At 47.1% G+C, this 18,733-nt stretch overlaps 1 protein-coding gene across 1 annotated transcript in view; it reads left to right on the top strand.

Annotated features, from left to right (window-relative positions):
* Nucleotides 1-1,282: 1,282 nt before the first annotated feature.
* MAGI3 (membrane associated guanylate kinase, WW and PDZ domain containing 3) overlaps nt 1,283-18,733 on the top strand; it is a 445,211-nt gene continuing 427,760 nt past the window's right edge. The window contains exon 1 of the mRNA XM_047726841.1: nt 1,283-1,901. Within this exon, the coding sequence (XP_047582797.1) occupies nt 1,832-1,901 (70 nt within the window). The 5' untranslated portion in view covers nt 1,283-1,831. The remainder of the gene's footprint in view (nt 1,902-18,733) is intronic.

Below are 18,733 nucleotides of genomic sequence, written 5' to 3'. Positions count from 1 at the left end.
ATGATTTAAAACACCTTTTCAGGGGCGCCTGGATGGCTCAGTGGGTTAAAGCCTCTGCCTTCGGCTCAGGCCATGATCCCAGGGTCCTGGGATCGAGCCCCGCATCAGGCTCTCTGCTCGGCGGGGAGCCTGCTTCCTCCTCTCTCTCTCTCTGCCTGCCTCTCTGCCTACCTGCGATGTGTCTGTCAAATAAATAAATAAAATCTCTAAAAAAAATAAAATAAAAAAAAAATAAAACACCTTTTCAGCTCAGCCACCCACCCCTGCCCTGAAGCTCCTCGCTTGCATGGTGGAGTTTTTGGTAGCATGTGGCTTGTTTTCTAGTCCTGCGGTTTTTCGGCCAGAGCTCTGTGACTTTTATTACAAGGGAGACTGTCATGAGCTAGGTTAAGGGGGAGAGGAAGAGCATGCGTCATCACAAGGGGAAGGGAAGAGGAAGAGCATGGGTTGTCATACTGGGAGGGACACGGTCTGATGCTGGGGGCTGATGTGGACTTGTGTAATCGCTGTGGTAAGGCTCCCTTGGGGAAATTTCAGCTGCCACCTCCGCTGTTGTCTTTATTCAGCCAACCAAGAAACGGTTCTTGAAATCCCTAGGAAAGAAATTTCTCACTTTGTTTATTTGGTTCACCGGTCATCACCAAGGCTAGCTGCTAAAGCACTTTGACAAAAAGAGGCAAATAGGAAGCATTAGTACACAATTATTGCTAAGATGAAATAATGCAGTAAGAGCAGATATATTCTGCCTACTCCTTCCCGTATGTTAAGCACGAGGCATGTGATCTTCACAACAATCCCTTTGAGGGAGATACTCTTATACCCATTGTACAGATGATAAAACCCGCTTGCCCAAATTTATATAATTAGCAAGCAATAGAACCAGGAGCTGGAAGTAATGCTTTATTATTTTTTTAAACATATTTATTTATTTGAGAGAGAGAGCATGAGCAGGCGGAAGGGTAGAGGGAGAAGCAAGCTCCCCGTTGAGCCGGGAGCCCGATGGAGGACTAGATCCCAGGACCCCAAGGTCATGACCTGAGCCGAAGGCAGACGCTTAACTGACTAAGCCATCAAGATGCCCAAAAGTAATGCTTTATGATTTCCAAGCACAAGTTTTTTCCTTATGCCAAAGATAGGAAGAATGTGAACTTTTACCACCTTTGTCCCTTAGTCTTTGTTACAGTCTGAATTGGATGTCCCCTGAATTCAGATGTTGCAGCCCTAATCTCCAGTACCTCGGAATGTGACTGGATAATGTCTTAGGGAGGTAATGATGTTAAAATGAGATCTCCAGGGTGGGCCCTAATCCAATATGACTGGTGTCCTTAAAGAAGAAATTTAATCAGCAGACAGCATGTTCACAGAGGAAAGCCTATGTGAGGACACAGCAAGAAGGCAGCCCTCTGCAGGCCAACAGGGGAGAGTTCCGAAGTAATCAAGCCTGCTGGCATACTGATTGTGGACTTCAAGCCTCTAGAACTGTGCAAAGAGCTGTTGTGTAAGCCACCCCATCTGTGGTATCTTGTTATGACAGCCCGAACAGACGAACACAGACTTCAGCAACCGAGCCAGGTTGGCAGAATTTTCTTAGAACACAGGCTACGTGATTTGCCTGCAGCCACGTACTCCAAAGCCCGTGTTCTGTATACTGAGCCACGTTGTCTTCCGCCCCAGTTGGTGCTTTCTAGCCTGAAAAGCCCTGTAGAGAAACTGGAGATGAAACTGACAAACCCTGGCCGGCAAGCTTGTAGTTCCGACGCCCGGCACGTACGTCGCGAGCCTCACCGACGGCAGCTCTGAGCCATGCTTGCCAGAGCGCCAGAAGCCGCTCATGTTTACAGCGTACCCTCAAGTTGAGTGCATCTGGGAACAAAGAAGCAGGCTGTTTGGAGCATTCAAAAGTAAGTGCCTTTAAGCTCCTATTTCTTTTTTTTTTTTTTAAGATTATTTATTTATTTATTTATTTGACAGAGAGAGATCACAAGTAGGCAGAGAGGCAGGCAGCTATTTTATTCTTTTCTCCCAAAAGAGACCAGGTTTTTACATCTGTAAGTAGAATCCTGTGTGTGGAATGACTGATTGCTCTGGAGTTATATGCTGGATCAAGTAGTTTAATTTTGTGTACCTTTTAAACGGGCCATCAAAGCCGATGCGAATTCCTCTGTCTCAAAAACAATAGGCATGTGGTTAAGGTCGGCCGTGATGGAGGCTAGTTTGAATTATTTATACTTTTGGGCAAGCTCTAGAGACAAGTGCATGAGTATATGCTCTATGCCAGAAACCGTGCAGAGAAGAAACACTGTTGTTGTCAAACAGAAAATTCCTACTGCATCCAGGGCCCTGTTCTTTATACCTGTAACCTGGGGGTGGCTTGGGGACCACACTGATATGCTTTCACTGAAAAGGAACTTTTAAGGTTAAGATTCAAGTGTGTGGTGCTGAGAATTTTGGAGAAGCACAAAATCGCAATAAATAGCAGATTTGGAGAAAAAGTGATGCATCAGTTGGCGGGAGTTTTGCCTCCTGGGCCCACTCCACCTCAAGCATCGGCATTTTCTCACACCTTTTGTAGACCTTACTTGCCTGTCTCACTTGCCAAAAGTGTACTTTTCCTAAAGGTCCCTTGAGCTCGAAAGACTAATACCCAGTGAAGAAAGAAGTTTGCAGAGTACCTCCTGATCTACCCCAAGGAAAGTCTCAGTGCTCCTTCCTTTGGGCAGCCTCCATTTAGAGAAGCCCTGAGAGCTGGCCAGGTACGTTACTTTCTTCACTCAGGGAAAGGGGTTTTATAAAGAAGAATTCCAGGGGTGCCTGGGTGGCTCAGTGGGTTAAAGCCTCTGCCTTTGGCTCAGGTCATGATTCCAGGGTCCTGGGATCAAGCCCTGCAGTGGGCTCTCTGCTCAGCGGGGAGCCTGTTTCCCTTCCTCTCTCCTGCCTGCCTCTCTGCCTACTTGTGATCTCTGTCTGTCAAATAAATAAAATCTTAAAAAAAAAAAAATAAGAGAAATCCAGTTGAGAAATGACTGGTTCCTTTTGACCTGAAGTCCTTTTCTTGTGTCTTAAGTTCTAGAGGATGCAAGACTTGTTAGGGAAATGTGGCTGAGGTGGTGGGAGACTTTCAGAATGGCATCGAATTTCTTCTGTAGCTCTTGAAGGCAGGGTGTGGCCTTTAGAATATCTTTGGTTTAGAAAACAAACCTGTCTGTTTTCTTTCTGTCCCTACTAAAACCTCCAGTTTTGAATGTTTCCTTCCTCCCTGCCCATCTTACTCTTCCCCCGCCTCCCAGTTAAAGAGTCTGGGCAGAAAAAGGAAGAAACTCAAGTCCCAAATCTGCCACTGGGGTAGAAGTCCCCCCTTTTAGCTAGGCGGGGGCTGCAGTTTTTGGCAGGGATAGTTGGCCAGTGCATCAGGATTCTCTGTGGTTAGCCAAAATTTAATTTGGGTATCCCTGGGCCCTGCCTTACCATATGGTTTTAAAAGTCAGTGATTCAGAGTACTGGCTTTAATACAGAACAGAGCTGGACTACTACCCTCCAGTCCTTACTTTTACCAGTTGTGGGAGCTTAAGCAGCTTCCTTAGGTCCTTTGGGGTGTATTCTTCTCATCTGTAAAGTGGAAATAATCATACCTGATATGGTTGTTGAGAAGATTAGATGAGCTAATACATATAAAATGCTAAGCATAGTGCCCAGCACAGTGCCCAGTAAATTTTGGCTGCTGTTACTTATTGTTATGGGGACTCCGGATGGAAAGCTCCTTCTTCTTTTTCCCTTTCTTTCTTTACTCTTTCCTTCCTTTCCCTATCTAGGACAGCCCAAGATGGGGAATGTCAATAGTTTCCCCAAAGAGTCTTTTTTTTTTTTTAATATTTTATTTATTTATTTGACAGAGAGAGAGAGAGAGAGAGACCACAAGTAGTCAGAGAGGCAGGCAGAGAGAGAGGGGGGAAGCAGGCTCCCATGCGGGGCTCGATCCCAGGACCCCGAGGTCACGATTTGAGCCGAAGGCAGAGGCTCAACCCACTGAGCCAACCAGGCGCCCCCCCCCCCCCCGCCCCCAAAGAGTCTTTTTAGGGATAGTGCTGGAGAGCTGGATTGCTAGCTGGATTTTATTTAGAAACAAGACATTGTCTCCTAAATGATGATTAAGTGAAAAGTGCCTTCAGGTAGGAGTCAGTGGGACTGGGATTCTGACTGGCTCTGCCACTCACTTCAAATGATCTTGGGAAGTCACTTGACTGCTGGGTCTCAATGTCTTCTGCCAAAAGAGAATTTGGACTGTTATCAGGTGCTCTCAGCAGCCCCTTCCAGCTCTGAATTTCACTGTGGTTTTTCCAGGGGCATAGACCCACCCTCATCACTATCCCTGTTGTGCCTGTTTCTTGCACTTGTTTAGCAGTTCTTAACTCTCCCGAGAGGGAACTCACTTTATCAGAAGAAGAAGAATTATAAATACGTGCATGGGACTTTAGAGGGGACGAAGAGCCTGTCTGGTTTAAATGAAAGGAAGGAAGTGGGAGACAAAGGAGAATTTTTTGTTGTTCACTGGAGAAGTTCTGAGTCTCCCAGGAAGTACATTGTGTGAGCTGACCTCCAGTGAGCATTATTTCTCCATGGGGGTCTTCATTGGTCTACAAATTCCACCCTGTAACATAGTTCTCATGTTTGTGTAAGAATTCTTGCAATAATCTGTGGCAAACTGGATTGCTTTTCAGAATATTCTCTTCAGTACTTAATATGTTGGCTTCATGCCATGGTAGATGATGGCATTGGAAGAACTGAAAGCAGAACACTTGGTTCAAATCTTGGCTACTTGGCTTACAGGAAAATTACTCAACTTTTTTTGGCCTCTGCTTCTGTCTTTGCAAGACAGCAATGATCATACTCACCTCAAGGTCTCATGTCAAGACTGTTGTGAGCACCAGGTGGAATTGTTTCTACTGTGGAGAAGCAAACCCTTCAGCTTCAGTAAATCTGACTTACTTGAATATGGCTAAAGGAAATAGCAACCTCACTTCCTCTGGGCCCTTTGGCTGGTCAGTGGACTGCACGCTACCCATGAGGGACAGCAATAGCTTCTTAATAGATTCAAACACCTTTCTGGTCCCCCCCAAGTTTCCTCAGGGTTTACTCTCAAGGGTGCCCCTTGTTTGAATTGTCGCTGGTCTGAAGAGGGACCAGCAGCTGCTTGCAGGCAAAGACGTATTGTCGCCTCTGAGAGTACTCCTTGGATACTGCGCACAGCGGCTGTCCCCAGCAGCGTGGACTAGAATGCTCTGATGGACAACGAGAGCTTAAATACTTTATGTATCTTGTTTTCCAATGATACTGAAGAGTTCAATAAACACAGTTGGTAGGACGCTAACTTGTTGGTCTGGCAAAGGATTGAGCAGAAAAACCTAAAGTAGGATGATTAAAAAAAAAAATCCTTGTTCAGTTTGGGAGCTTGGCTTACTTTTCTTGATCCTCTGCTACCATCTGGCTTGGATTTTCTTTAGGCAAAAATAACTCCATGCTGATTTTGAACTATTGGCTTATTGTTGATGTCTTTATAGACTCATCCAGCTACTGCTGAAAAAATGGCTCTTAATAAATGTGCGTTCCTCCTTGGTATAGAGCAGGCAATTCCAGAAATATAAGGAGAACCAACAAACTCTCTCCCAAAGGAGACCTCATCCACTGAAAGTCCCTTCTGCCAAGCTAGCCAGAGAGTCTGAAGTGTGGGATAGGAGATCAGATGGACGGGGGGTCGGGCTGCAGGGCAAACTGGAGGGTTTTCTTGCATGTTTGCTGTTTGGATCCAGATTTTAGAATCTGTGAGAAACAGCGCCAGTCACATGCTGGTCCCTGGTCCTGGAGGATAGCCTGTCTCAGTGAAAAGCTGAGACATTTCAGCTCTCTACTGTCTCACCGGTGAATGATGCGGAGCTGGTGAAGGGACTGATGGGGTCCTCTTAGGGGTCCTCTGCCATTTTCTTGCCTGAGCATCTCTTTTCCTCCTGTTTCCCCTGCTGAGGCAGGCAGGAAAGCGCACCTACCCATTTGTTTGATCTAGGACTGGGCTCCAGGTGGCGCTTCAACACAGCGAACGACAGTAGCTGGCGTCCCTTCTGGCCACTGTTTCTCAGCATCTCCTTATATAAAGGGATTCATGGAAATCCGGCTTCTCCAGCTACGCAATGGGGGGAAGATCTAGCCTTTGTCACTGTTCAAGCTGGGACGCTGGAGAGGTCAGGGAACAGGGTGAGGTGGGGAGTGGGGGTGACAAAACCTTCTAGCTCCAAGCAAAATAACATCCATAGGTTTAGGTTCCTGCCAGGACAGAGCCCAGAGCAGCTTGGCCTGGGTAGCATAAGGTTTGGGCTTGGCCTTTTGGGATAATGAGGCCAGAGCTTCAGGCTTTGTCCTCACTCATCCAGGAGGCTCTGCCTGGGAGGCTATGCCCGGGCTCATAGCCCCAGGCCAGGCACTTAGCTTGGTCAGCTGCCTGCCTGCCCAAGGTCTGAAAACATGGCAGACAGCATCTGGGTTGAAATCTTCTCCCTCTCCCTCCCCACGAACCTCATTCTCACCCTCTCCTGTTTACAAAGCGCTTTCCCCTGTGTGATCTCATTTTTTGGCTCACAAATTCCCTGCGGGGAGGGGCAGATGGGCCCCTCCCTTGCTCTCAGGAGCCCTGGGAGGGTGCAGTGCACAGTGCAACAGAAAGATCCCCTTCCTGGTCTGTCTCTACCAGCAAATCCTGAGTTCCTTAGGGGAAGCTACTAAATTCCACTTAGTGGTTTCAGAGCCTAGGGCTGGGTGCTTGGCAGGGTGGAAATGCTCAAAATGGTTTGCTGAATGAATGTATATTTACGGGTGAAAAAAAACCTAATCAAGGGACAGTAGGTGGTAGAGTGCAGTCTAAAAGTTAGGGCTTCGGGCTTCTAGGAGCAGTGACATTGCTGCTCTGGGTACCAGTTACATCATGTGTTTTTCCAGGCAGAAATAGAGTTTGCAAGTACATAAAGGGACCCATGCAGATCTTCTCCATGTGTGACACTCCAGAACATGAAGACTTAACTTCAGGTCAGGCCTTGGAGCACCAGTTTGCTGTCAGGGGGACTCTAGGAGATGTGGGTGGGTCTGGGGGTGTGGCTGTCCTTTCGGAAGCCTGCCTTCAAAGTGTGAGGGATGGGGATGCTAGGCACTCTGTGCTCCCATCTATCAAAACCTTTCTGTCTCTAACTTTAGGAAGTCTGGGGGTAAAAAGCTCATTCAGTGATCCATCCCACCCCACTCTGATCCATGAATTAGCACTCTGTTGATTTAAATGTACATTTTCCAGATAGTTTAGAATTCTGCAAGGAGACCATACAAGTTTAAATCCCAGCTCCACCACTTCTTAGCTGCTGCCTTGGGCAAGACCTTTAACCTCTTCACACCTCGATTTCTCATCTTTTAAGTGACGACCATAGAGTATTTAATTCATAGTGATATACTAGGGACTTAGGGGATAACTATATAACAATTAAAACAGTCCCTGGCAATAAGTCAAGGCTAAGACGTGTTCCACACATCTCTCTTTTTAGTATCCAGGATTTGAGAACTGGCTTGTGTTTACCCTGTGGGGGCTCTTCATGATTTTGTAGCATTCCCTGGACTTCCTGCATTGTAGCTTCCAGGCCCTCAGTTTTCTGCCACAGTTATAGCTCTTTTGAGGTCTAAAAATGAGAGGAAGCAACTTGAAATGCATTTTTCTGCTGATCTGAGCAGTGGCATTATCTTTGTTTAATATATAGCCTCTCCTGGTGGCTCCAGTCCAAGTTCAAGGGCTTTCTTTTCTATAGCGGTGCTTGCCACATAGCACATAGTAGGTGTTTAATAAACGTTCATGGCAGGAAGGGAGAAAGGAAGACAGATGATAACATTAGTACAGAGTACTTTATACAGACAAGATCCCTGTGGAATTCACACTTGTCCCCTAAGACCTACCGACTAAGCATGAAAATCACCGAGGAAATGTGATCAGCTTGGAAGAGAAGGAGGGGGAGGAGGAGAGAGAAGAAACTGGAGCAGCCTGTTATCGGACCAAAGATATCAGTCCTTCTACTGTACGTGGTTCCATTGCTGATGGTTGCATCAGCTCAGGCCGAGTTGGAAACCTTGCTGCTGCTCTGAGACATCGAAGGAGTCTCCAACTGCTGCCTTCCCCAGAGAGTTGTTTTTCTAGGGGTAGTTGGTCATTCGTTTTGTAGCCTCTCAAGTGCTCTTCTTTATGTCTAGAGACCAGCCAGCTCACCAGACACTTCTGTGGGGTCTGGCATGAGAGAAAGATGGGAGGTGGACAATACTAGTGAAAGCCCGTCTGACCTTCGCAGTCTTATTCCGGTTCTTATGTCAAATTAGACTCCTAACAGATCCTCGCCCACAGCCCAGATCCTCTAGCCTAGAAAGCTTGGAGTAGATGGAGTGTAACTGGAGACCACTGTAGTTTGAGGTTTCATAAGGGAGTTGAAATTGAAACTTGACAGAGCTTTTCTAGTAAACACATTCGCTATATAATCAATTAGGTCATTGATGTAAGTAGGACTGTCTCAACTGGCATGCCAACTCTGATTGATGGAGCACACGTGCCTGGGGGGTTCTGTCAGAGGAGGACTCTGAATCTATACCCCAGATCTGGGACTCAGGAGCAAGTGCTGTGATCAGTCAACAATGGCTGTCAAGGATGCAGGAAAGGGAGTAGCCCCAGGAGAGGTAGAGACTTAGTTGCTTGAGTTGCTAAGGAGAAGCACAGGCTGTTTATTTGGAAGTTGGTAAAACGGAGATGGTGGAATGGTCCACTATATTCATTTAAGTCAATCAGGACAGACCTTGAGTGGTTCAGCTTTTAGGGGAAATGTGGTACCAGCTCAGGAAGGAAGGCAAAGAAGGGGTAAGGGGGGCGGATGGATCAGTGTTCTGGCTTCCACGCTCCTGTAGAACCCCGATGGTCTTCAGAAACAGTCAGATGGAGAGAGAGCAGGCATGACAACATTAGATGGTTGTTCTCAGTTGGAGTTTGAGACCTGAGCAGATTCTAGAATAGAGGGTCAAGCTGTTGACAAACAGATGGAAAAGCATAGAGAGTGTTTCCTAAACTGAGTACCATGAATCACTTAGTATCCATGAAATGTTATGGGTATTTTGCCATGATAAATACGCAGGGGTAGGGGCTCCCGGGTGGTGCTGTCCGTTAAGCCTTTGACTCTTGGTTTCAGCTCAGGTCATAGTCTCAGGGTCCTGAGATCAAGCCCTGCATTGGGCTCCATGCTCAGTGCTCCATGTGGAGTCTGCTTAAGACTTTCTCCCTTTCCCCCTACCTGCCTGCGCTCATGCTCTCTCTCTCCCAAAATAAATTTAAAAATATATATATAGACAGAGGTAGAGTTCCACGGTATACAAGTTTGGGAAATCCTCTATCAAAAAAATTCAAGAGGGGCACCTGGGTAGCTCAGTGGGTTAAAGCCTCCGCCTTTGGCTCAGGTCATGATCCCAGGGTCCTGGGATCGAGCCCCGCATCGGGCTTTCTGCTCAGCAAGGAGCCTGCTTCCTCCTCTCTCTCTCTCTGCCTGTTTCTCTGCCTACTTGTGATCTCTGTCTGTCAAATAAATAAATAAAATCTTAAAAAAAAATTCAAGAGAGTTAACTAGCCCAAGGTGGCTCTTGGCCAGAAGGGGTTATGGAAGAGAAATGTAAATATGAAAGCAAAAATGTGGGTTGGTTTAGGCTCTGAAAGGCGTTGAGTGACAGCCTGAGTAGTTAGGTTTGGGTGTACAGTTGTGGAGGGCTGTGTGCTAGAGACATAACACAATCAGAAATAGCTGTTGATACCATGAAGAAAAGCTTGGAGAGGAGAGAGACTGGAGAGCAGGAGATTAGCTAGGAAACTGTTATATGGTCCAAATGAGAGGTATTAACAGCCTGCATTAGGGAGGTAGCAATGGGAACAGAAGAGAAGGGCCAAGGTCAAGAGCTATCTCACTAGGAGTATTGGCAGGACCAGGCTGACATCAGGAGCCCTCAGGTTCATAGGGGTTGTGCTGTAAGGCACCAACCAGCTCTTTCCTACAACCCAAGAGCAAAACCCACAGACTGGGAGGTAGAATGCTGAGATAGAGTATTTGATTAGACAGGAAGTATAACTTCTTGTCTCTGGTCTCTGAGAATGATTAACAACTAGAGGAGTACCAAGAACACTAGCATGACTTCAGGAGCTCACTCACAGGCTACGGCCATTGCACTGGACCGCCAGGCTTATGGCCATGCCCGGCTCCTTTCTTCTCCATGAGTCTTTTAAGTATGAGTGTGTGAATATTGGAGGGGGGCCTCAGAGCTCATCTAGTCAGTGGCTTTCAAATCTGACAGAACATCAGGATCCTTCAAAGAGCTCATTAAAATGCAGATTCTCAGTCTCCGTTTCCAGAGCCTGAGGATCTGCATTTTATGATGTCCTGAAGTGGTTCTGAAGGTTAGTCAAATTTAGGAATTATTTTGTCCCATCACTTCGTTTTATAGATGAGTAAACCGAGGCCCAGATTGGAGCAAGGGCTTGTACCAGATCCTCGCAAGAGGCCAGGAGTTAGTGGCAGGGCCGGGACTAGTACCCCCAGCTAGAGCTCCTCTAATCCGTCATGAACTAATACTTGGTCCCGTTTCTTGGCTTTAGGCTGAGGGTTACACAGCGATGAAAAAGTTCAGAAAGTTCTGCTGTCCCACCCCGTGCCCTGGAGCGCCCCCAGGAGACATGTTGCTTAAGTCTGGAATATACACACAGGTGCGCCCAGGGCAAGAATTATACCAATAATAGCGGCTAACATGTACTGTGTGCTGGGCATTGCTCTAAGCGCATTACACGGAGAACTCTTTCAAACCTTTAAACAACCTGTGAGGTGAATATTCTCTCCCCATTTTACAGAAGAGGAGATGGAGGCACAGGGAAGCTACAGGGGCAAGGAGCTGCCTTCACCATGTCATGTCCAGGTGATTGTTTTCCTCTACTTGGGTTGCTCTGAGCCCCTGCTTCCTTTATTCAGCACATACAGAGCTGGCCTCTTCCCCTCCACACAGCCTCTTTGTCCAGCCCAGGGCGCCATTCAGAACTGAGCCAGGGGAAGGCGGGGGAGGGTTGGCTGCAGTATCTCCCTGGTGCCAAGCTCCACTATGGACCTCCCTGTACTGAGGGACCTCAACATGTGCTGGTGACCCCGGAGCCAGGCAGGCAGTGGGGAGATGCTGCTTCTCCCGCCAGCCTTCTGTTGCTGCTGGAGGGTCGGCATTTTCAGGGAATTCATTCTTTGTTTGGAGTGGGTGGGTGAGGGCACAATCTAGGGGGGTGCAGAGATGTGTGATGTCTTAAACATACTTTGTTGCCGCTGAGCTGCCTGGTATATCACTGTTGAAACTTTGTCTAATTTTGTTACTCCAGGCCCTGTGTTAGGACTCACAGTTCTTTTTCAGCATTGTGAACAAATCTGATCTCTCCTAGTGGTCTTGGCCAGAAGTTCTCTTAGCTGTATTTTTATTTTCTCAGTGGCTGCTAGGAAGCTTGGGGTTCTATTTGTTGCTTAAGTGAACACTCTGTCTGATTTTTGAGTTTGTGATGAAATTAACTTCCTCCCTTCAGTTTTTCCTCCCATTTTAATGGTTATTGATCTCTGAATTAATTTTAATTTGCCACGTTTCTAACTATAATATATGAGAGTGCCAGTTTCACCATCCTCTGCTAATTGACATTTTTAATAGGTTATTTTTTGTTGCTATTTAAATTCTTATGTCTTTGTTGAGCATTTTTCCATGTTAAGTCATTTTCTCCTATAAACATTTTTCTTCTATAAACTTCTATAAACTCCTGTCCTTATTAATCTAGGTGATATTAATAATTCCTTTCTTGATCTATATGAATTTTCAAGTATTAAAATTATTTACCCTTGGGTTGTAGAAATATTTTTTTAATTGCCTGTTAGTGTAGGCTTTTATTTTATTTTTAAAAGATTTTATTTATTTATTTGACAGAGAGTGAGAGACCACAGGCAGGGGGAGTGACAGAAGGAGAGGGAGAATCAGGCTCCCCACTGAGCAGGGAGCCCGATGTAGGGCTTGATCCCAAGACCCTGGGATTATGACCTGAGCAGAAGGCAGATGCTTAACTGACTGAGCCACCCAGGTACCCTGTGCTTTTATTTTAAGCTGCCTCAAATAGTTTACCAGAAATAAGCAGGGCAGAAAATGAATGATTAGATTAAATTTCTTATTTATGTACTCAACAAGTATTTATGGAGCAGTCTTTCTGACCATCCACTTTATCTGCAGTTTGGTTCCTTTTTTCTTTTCTTTTTTTTTTTCAGCAGTGAATTTTCATTACAACTAATAGTTCAGATGAAGGACAGATTAGAATCGTGTCTAAAACCAACTTCTGAAAAAAAAAATCACAATTATACGAGGGAAATAAAACAGGCGAGCAAAAGTTCAAAAAAGTGCAGCTTGGATTATCACACTTGGATGATGTAATTTGGTCTCTCCGGTAAGAACAATAGCTGGCATCTAGCGAGTGCTTATTATGTGCTAGACGCTGCTCTTTACATGTATTAACTTATTTCACAACAGTCTTACGAGGAAGTTACTATTATCACCCCCATTTTAACGGACAGGAAAACGGAGGCCCAGGTTAGTAGCTAACGAACTTGCTGTGCTGACACAGCAACTGGACGGTACAGCTGGGATGCAGACTCCAAGCCTGTACACCAGTGGTTCTTAACAAGGTGCGATTTTGAACCCCCAGGGGACACAGGAAATGTCTGGAGGCGTTTTTGGTTGTTACCACTGGGGAGTTGCTTCTGTTATGTAGTGAGTCGAGGCCAGGGATGCTGCTAAATGTCCTACAGCACAAAGGACAGCTCTTCTCCCTCCCCAACAAAGGATGATCTGGCCAAACGTCCATCGTGCTGAGACATACCCACAGCGGTTGGTAGACCAGCTACTACCGATGGATCATATCCGTAGGCTTCCCCAAAGCTCTTTAGCCTGGTTCTCTGTTCTTGATCTGCCCGGATAACTGAAAGTGGGATGGGCTGGGTGACAGTAGCCATAGTGGCACAGTCCGCTTGAGGGAGCGTAGGCATTCCAGGGGGCACACTCTGGTGCTTGGGTTCCCCAAAGAGTATAAACCTCATGGGGACGGATTTCTGAAGGCAGGAAGCAAAACCCAGAAAGCCTTCCTGTCCATTGTTATTGCAGGTCCAGTGAGAGGCAGGGGCTGTAGGAGGAGCGGCTGCCTTGTTAGGGAGCAGTGCCCCATCCCATGACAAGGACCAGCCAGAAAGCCCGAGGTTACTGAAGCCCCAGACAGAGCGCGCTCTGTGCCCCTGCACACCTGTTCCTCCCTCCCTCTGCCTGTGGCTTCCTTTTTCCCAGGTTCCCAGACACTAACACTGCATCCGCCTGGTCCATATGTCTGTGAGCAGGTCCTTCTTGTCCCCCATCTTATCTAGATACTGACGCTCCCTAGGGCGGGATGAGTCCTGTTTCCACTGTAGCCTCGCACCTAACCCATGGCAGGCTCCTCAAACAGAAATCTCAGTTGCAGCCTTCTAGAGCGTGCTGCTGGAAGAAAGCTCCTTTCTGGCAGCGAGGGCATCTCCTTTGGAAGGCTGTGCTCTTGTGGAAAGAACACCGCCCAAGGAATTGGCAGGCCTAGGCTGCTGGTTTCTGTACTCAGGAGCCCTGCGTGGGGCTCACTGCAGGCCTGAGTTACATTAGTCTCCTCCGTGGTGCCTGGCACGGGCTCCGCATGGGGCTGCTCGTCAGTAGTTATTTGTTGGATGGAGTAGGGGCATCCCTGCTCTGCTCTGCTCTCCTGTCTGGACAGATCGAAACCACCTCCACAGATGGACTCAGGTGGTGGCTGCGGCCTGCTCCAGGGAAAGGGAAGCAGATACTTGTCGATCATGTGGGGTACACGGCTGACGGGTTTACTGGTGTCCTCCTGCCTGCAGAGCAGGTGCCTGGACACAGCAGTGAGTCCTGTCCCCTGTCATGGGCTTGACTCAGCCTATCCCACTCCACCTCCCCAGGCTAGAGGATCCCTGGGGCAAGGGGCTGTTAGTGAATTACACTCAGACTTCTCAGGGGCCTGCTCTGTGCCAAATACTGTGCTGAGTGTGGCAGACACAGCAATTAATGAGAAAGACATGGTCCCTGACTAGCAGGAAGAGAGATTTTGCACTAGCAGCTACGAGTGGGATGTGTAGTGGAGGAAGTGCGGGAGATTGTTACTGTTTGTTGCTGATATGTAGAAATACTAGATATTCAGTGGATACAATTTTTATCTTAGAAGCTGCCCTTGTGTCCCCTTCCTCCAGGCGGATGCTGCCCACAGGCAAAGGTGGGAGTTATGGGCATTGACTGATTTCATGGAGACTCCAAGTACATCCACCCCAAAATGTCCAGCCCCAGGGCGTATTATGAGACAGTTACAAAACTCTAGGAATTGGGGCGCCTGGGTGGCTCAGTGGGTTAAGGCCTCTGTCTTTGGCTCAGGTCATGATCCCAGGGTCCTGGGATCGAGCCCCACATTGGGCTCTCTGCTCTGCAGGGAGCCTGCTTCCTCCTCTCTCTCTCTCTGCCTGCCTCTCTGCCTGCTTGTGATCTCTGTCTGTCGAATAAATAAAAATCTTAAAAAAAAAAAAAAACTCTAGGAATTAAGAAAAGATCTAGTTCCCAATCTTGCCTCTTCCTCTTCTGGGATGTTCGTGTTTTTGAGATCATCATCCCAGTCTGTAAGATGGGAATCACAATAACCATCCCTAGCGTGGTTGACTCCGTTTACTTACTCAGCAAGCACCTCCTAGAACTCACGGTTGGGTTACTAAACAGAGTTAGCCTTGGGACCGTCCTCCTCTTGGATCAGACCAGGAAGCCCCACATCCAGAGCAACGTTAGGCCACAGGCAAGGCCAAGTCCTAAGAAGCGATGATTAAATGTCCACATTGGTTGGTTGATGGAGGAGCAAGGTCAGAGCTTGTCCCTGTGCAGCGGGCTAGTCTGTAGACACGGCTTGGAGACCCTTCGATCAAGGTTCCCAAATGGGAGGAATAAGACTGGTGCCAATGGGGGTGGATGGACATTTCTAAGTTTGCTATCTCTTTGTTGATTTTAATGTGTTTGGGGAAAATACAAGCAGTCCAGCAAACCCATGATTTTATGAACATTTTTGTTTAGAATGATGTTAGGTTTTAAAAGAAAAGGTGAATCAAAAAAAATAAGTAAATAATCACTTAGTTGGTTGGTGCGGTGACAGAGCAAAAATCATGAAGGTGAATGGATGGATAAAGAAGATGTGGTACACACATATATACAATGGAATACTATGAAGCCATCATAAAAATGAAATCCTGCCATTTACAACAATGTGGATGAACTAGAGAGTATTATGCTAAGCAAAATATGTCAATCGCTGACATGTGGAATTTAAGAAACAAGGTAGAGGATCATAGGGGAAGAGAGGAAAAAATGAAAAAAGATGAACACAGGGAGGGAGACAAACTGTCAGAGACTCTTAATCATAGGAAGCAAACAGGGTTGCTGGAGGGGAGGTGTTTGGAGGGATGGGGTAACTGGGTGATGAACACTGGGGAGGGCATGTGATATAATGAGCACTGGGTATTAAAGAAGACTGATGAATCACAGAGCTGTACCTCTGAAAGCAATAATACATTATATGTTAATTTAAAAAAATTTTAAAAATCATGCAGTGGTCTCACAAATGACAAAAGCTTGGGAAACACTGATCTAATAAAGCCTCTTCATGTTAGTGACGACAGAACTGAGGTCTCAAATCATGACATTTAAGGATGGCAAGAAACAGACCAGGATTACAACCAGATTTTTGGGATGATCTCCAGGTGGAGTTCCTCTGAGCAGCTTGGGCTACCTGCCTTTGCTGGGCTCCCTCCACTAGAAGATGCTTTGATTACGTTTCTTTTATTTTTAAAGAAAAGTTTTATTGAGATGTAACTCACATACCATAAAATTCAACCCTTCGAAAGTGTATCATTTAGTGGGTTTTAGTAGATTCACAGAGTTGTGTGACCAATAGCACATTTCAGAATAGTTCCTTGCCACCTTGAGAATCTGGGTGGCCACCGAGGAGCCATGGGTCCAAGAAAAATGATGAGGCTCCTAGAGCCAGCCCGAACCCAACTGGCAGCTGGAACCAAATGCGAGAGAGCCACAGCTGAGCCACAGACCCGTGAGTGAAAAGACTCTGTGTATAAGTGTACAAGTGCCTTTGGAGTCAAATGGGCCTGGTTTGAATTCCAGCCTATGAATTCTATCATCTTGTTATTTGATGTCTCCGTGACTGTTTCCACGACTGAAGTGGGGGCGACCCCTATCTTTAGAGTTGCTTGAGAGTGAAGGTGGTCAGCCACAGAGCATCTCACACAGCAGGGCTTGGCGATGTTGTGGGCTGCCCTCAAAATGGCTAGTGCCCCTTTCTCACATAATCCCAGTTTCTATTTAGGTTTCCGTATGTCCCCCTGTGCTTCCTGGAAAGCTGGCGGCACCCTGAACTTCAGAGCTGGTCTTGACTGGCATAAGGGAAATCCCGACTCTCTTGCCGCCCACTGGCTCAGGAACTCAGGTGTATACCGGTCAGCAGAGGGCACGGGTCCAGTCCCAGCCATGTGCCCAGGAACGGGGGTGTGCCTCCATCAGGTTCTTAGCTGCAACAACAGGAGCCGAGTCTGGGTGATTCAGCACTTTCAACATTTATAGAAAGGACAATGGGTGGCTTGCCAGATCATAGGGAGAGCTGGAAAGCCAGGCTCAGGACCAAGCTGGCCCAAACAGTTCCACGGGTCAGAGCTGACAAGAAAATGGCCCCAGTCACCACGATCTGGATGCCCATGCTACAGACTGCCTTCCAGCTGCTTCTGTGCTTTGACTTTACTCTGCACCACTAATATCTCCACCGTGTGTGTGTGTGTGTGTGTGTGTGTGTGTGTGTGCGCGCGCGCGCGCGCACGCGCACGCATGACTGGCTGGCATGCAGGGAGGCGTAGAGGGGAGGGCTAGGAGAAGGCACACTCCATGCTTTTCTTCTTGCATCACTCACTCTTGAGTAAAAGACCCATGTCTGTGTCAGGAGAGCGTAGTCTGGCCCCTACTTTGGGGAGGTGGGACTTATACTTTCAAACTTGTCCTAACAAAGGAAGAGCGAAATCTGGCTTCTACCTCAGAGAGGTGGAACTTATAATTTTGAACTTGTCCTAACAAAGGATGAGTGTTCAAAAGAGCCCAAGTGACCACAGGCATGACAGAAGTCTACCACAAGATTTGTTCCAGTTTGAGAACATGAGGCACAAGGGGATTGTTTGTTGGGACTTCTTATAAAGAATCGTCCTTATTTATAAAAGGGACACAAGCAGAGATTCTCTTTTCTCTGCACACTGTGACGTGTTGATGTGGCGTCTGGAGTACAATAAATCACTCCGGCATGAGGGAAGCCAGCCTGGAAATGAAGCCAACACACAGAGGAGGGGGAAAAGCAAGAGGGGAGCAGAGAAAGAGCACAGAGCTGCTGTCTTGCTGATCCTGAAGCCGTCCAACCTCTAGGTTTCCAGTTACCTGAGCAGGTGCGACTTGGATTTTCTGTTGCTGGCAGCCCAGTGCATCCTAACTGATACATTAACAAGGACTCACGAAGAACTACTAGGGACAGTGGGAGGCAAGGCGATCAGGGGGGAGACCTGGGTTCTAGCCGCATTTCTGCCTCGTGCCTCCCAGCCAAAGCATGAACCCCTGAACCACAGTTTCGCTGTTTTCACAGCATTGTTGGGGAGAGAAATGAAGGGTGGAAGAGAACTGTGTAGACCAAAGCACAGAGGATTCTTCCTCCCTGGGGGCGCTTGTAATCAAACAAGACAGGGGCAAAAACAGGGTAATACATGAACAAACAGCTGCTTTCTCAAAGGCTTGAACATTCCAGGTTCCCATTTGGCCCAAGTTTTCATGTCTTCTCTATACTTGGCAGCTGGGTGGGAGGTAGTGGGAGGTAGGAAGGAGACAGAAATGCTTTGAAGTAGAATTAGGTCAAAGCTGATCACTAAACAGTGTGTAGATCTGGGGGAGTTTGCTTTTCTTTTTCTCTGTGTTCTGAAAGGAGCATGGGGGAAACTGTAGGCTCTCCTTCAGGAGGAGAGGGAAGGAGGATGCCAGATGCGCCAGATGTTTTTCCCTTTCTTCTGTCTTCTAGTATCCTCACAGCAGGTAGGTGGGACATGTGCCTCATTTCTGAGACAGGGAAGTAGTTCCAAGCAGTGGAGTCACCTGCTCTGGCTATGAACTTGAACTTGGTGTCCTGAGATTCCAGACCCCTTGCTTTTTCAGTACACCCACCAGCTCCCAGGGAAACACAAAAACATACTCCATTTGGTATTTGAGCTCCAGAGGTTAAAGAGAAACCTACCAGGAGGGCTGAGGGAAGGTATTGTCTCCTTGGGTCAACTTCAAATGTTCTTTTTCCCCCAAGCGAGGCAACTGTGCTCTCAGGAGAACTTGGTCATATTTGTAAATACCAAGGATATCTTGGAAAGACACTCAAGAACCGGTCATAGTGGGTGATCTGAGTGTGGCAGCAAAGGGAGCCTGGTCACTGGGGAGAGGAAGACACTGTTGGCCTTTTCATTGGTAAACATCGTAGTATGTGTGT

The sequence above is a fragment of the Lutra lutra genome, chromosome 4 (assembly GCF_902655055.1).
Source record: "Lutra lutra chromosome 4, mLutLut1.2, whole genome shotgun sequence".
In the NCBI taxonomy this organism is placed as follows: domain Eukaryota; kingdom Metazoa; phylum Chordata; class Mammalia; order Carnivora; family Mustelidae; genus Lutra; species Lutra lutra.
The sequence above is the reverse complement of the archived record's forward strand: the minus strand, read 5'-3'. Positions and strand labels throughout refer to the sequence as shown.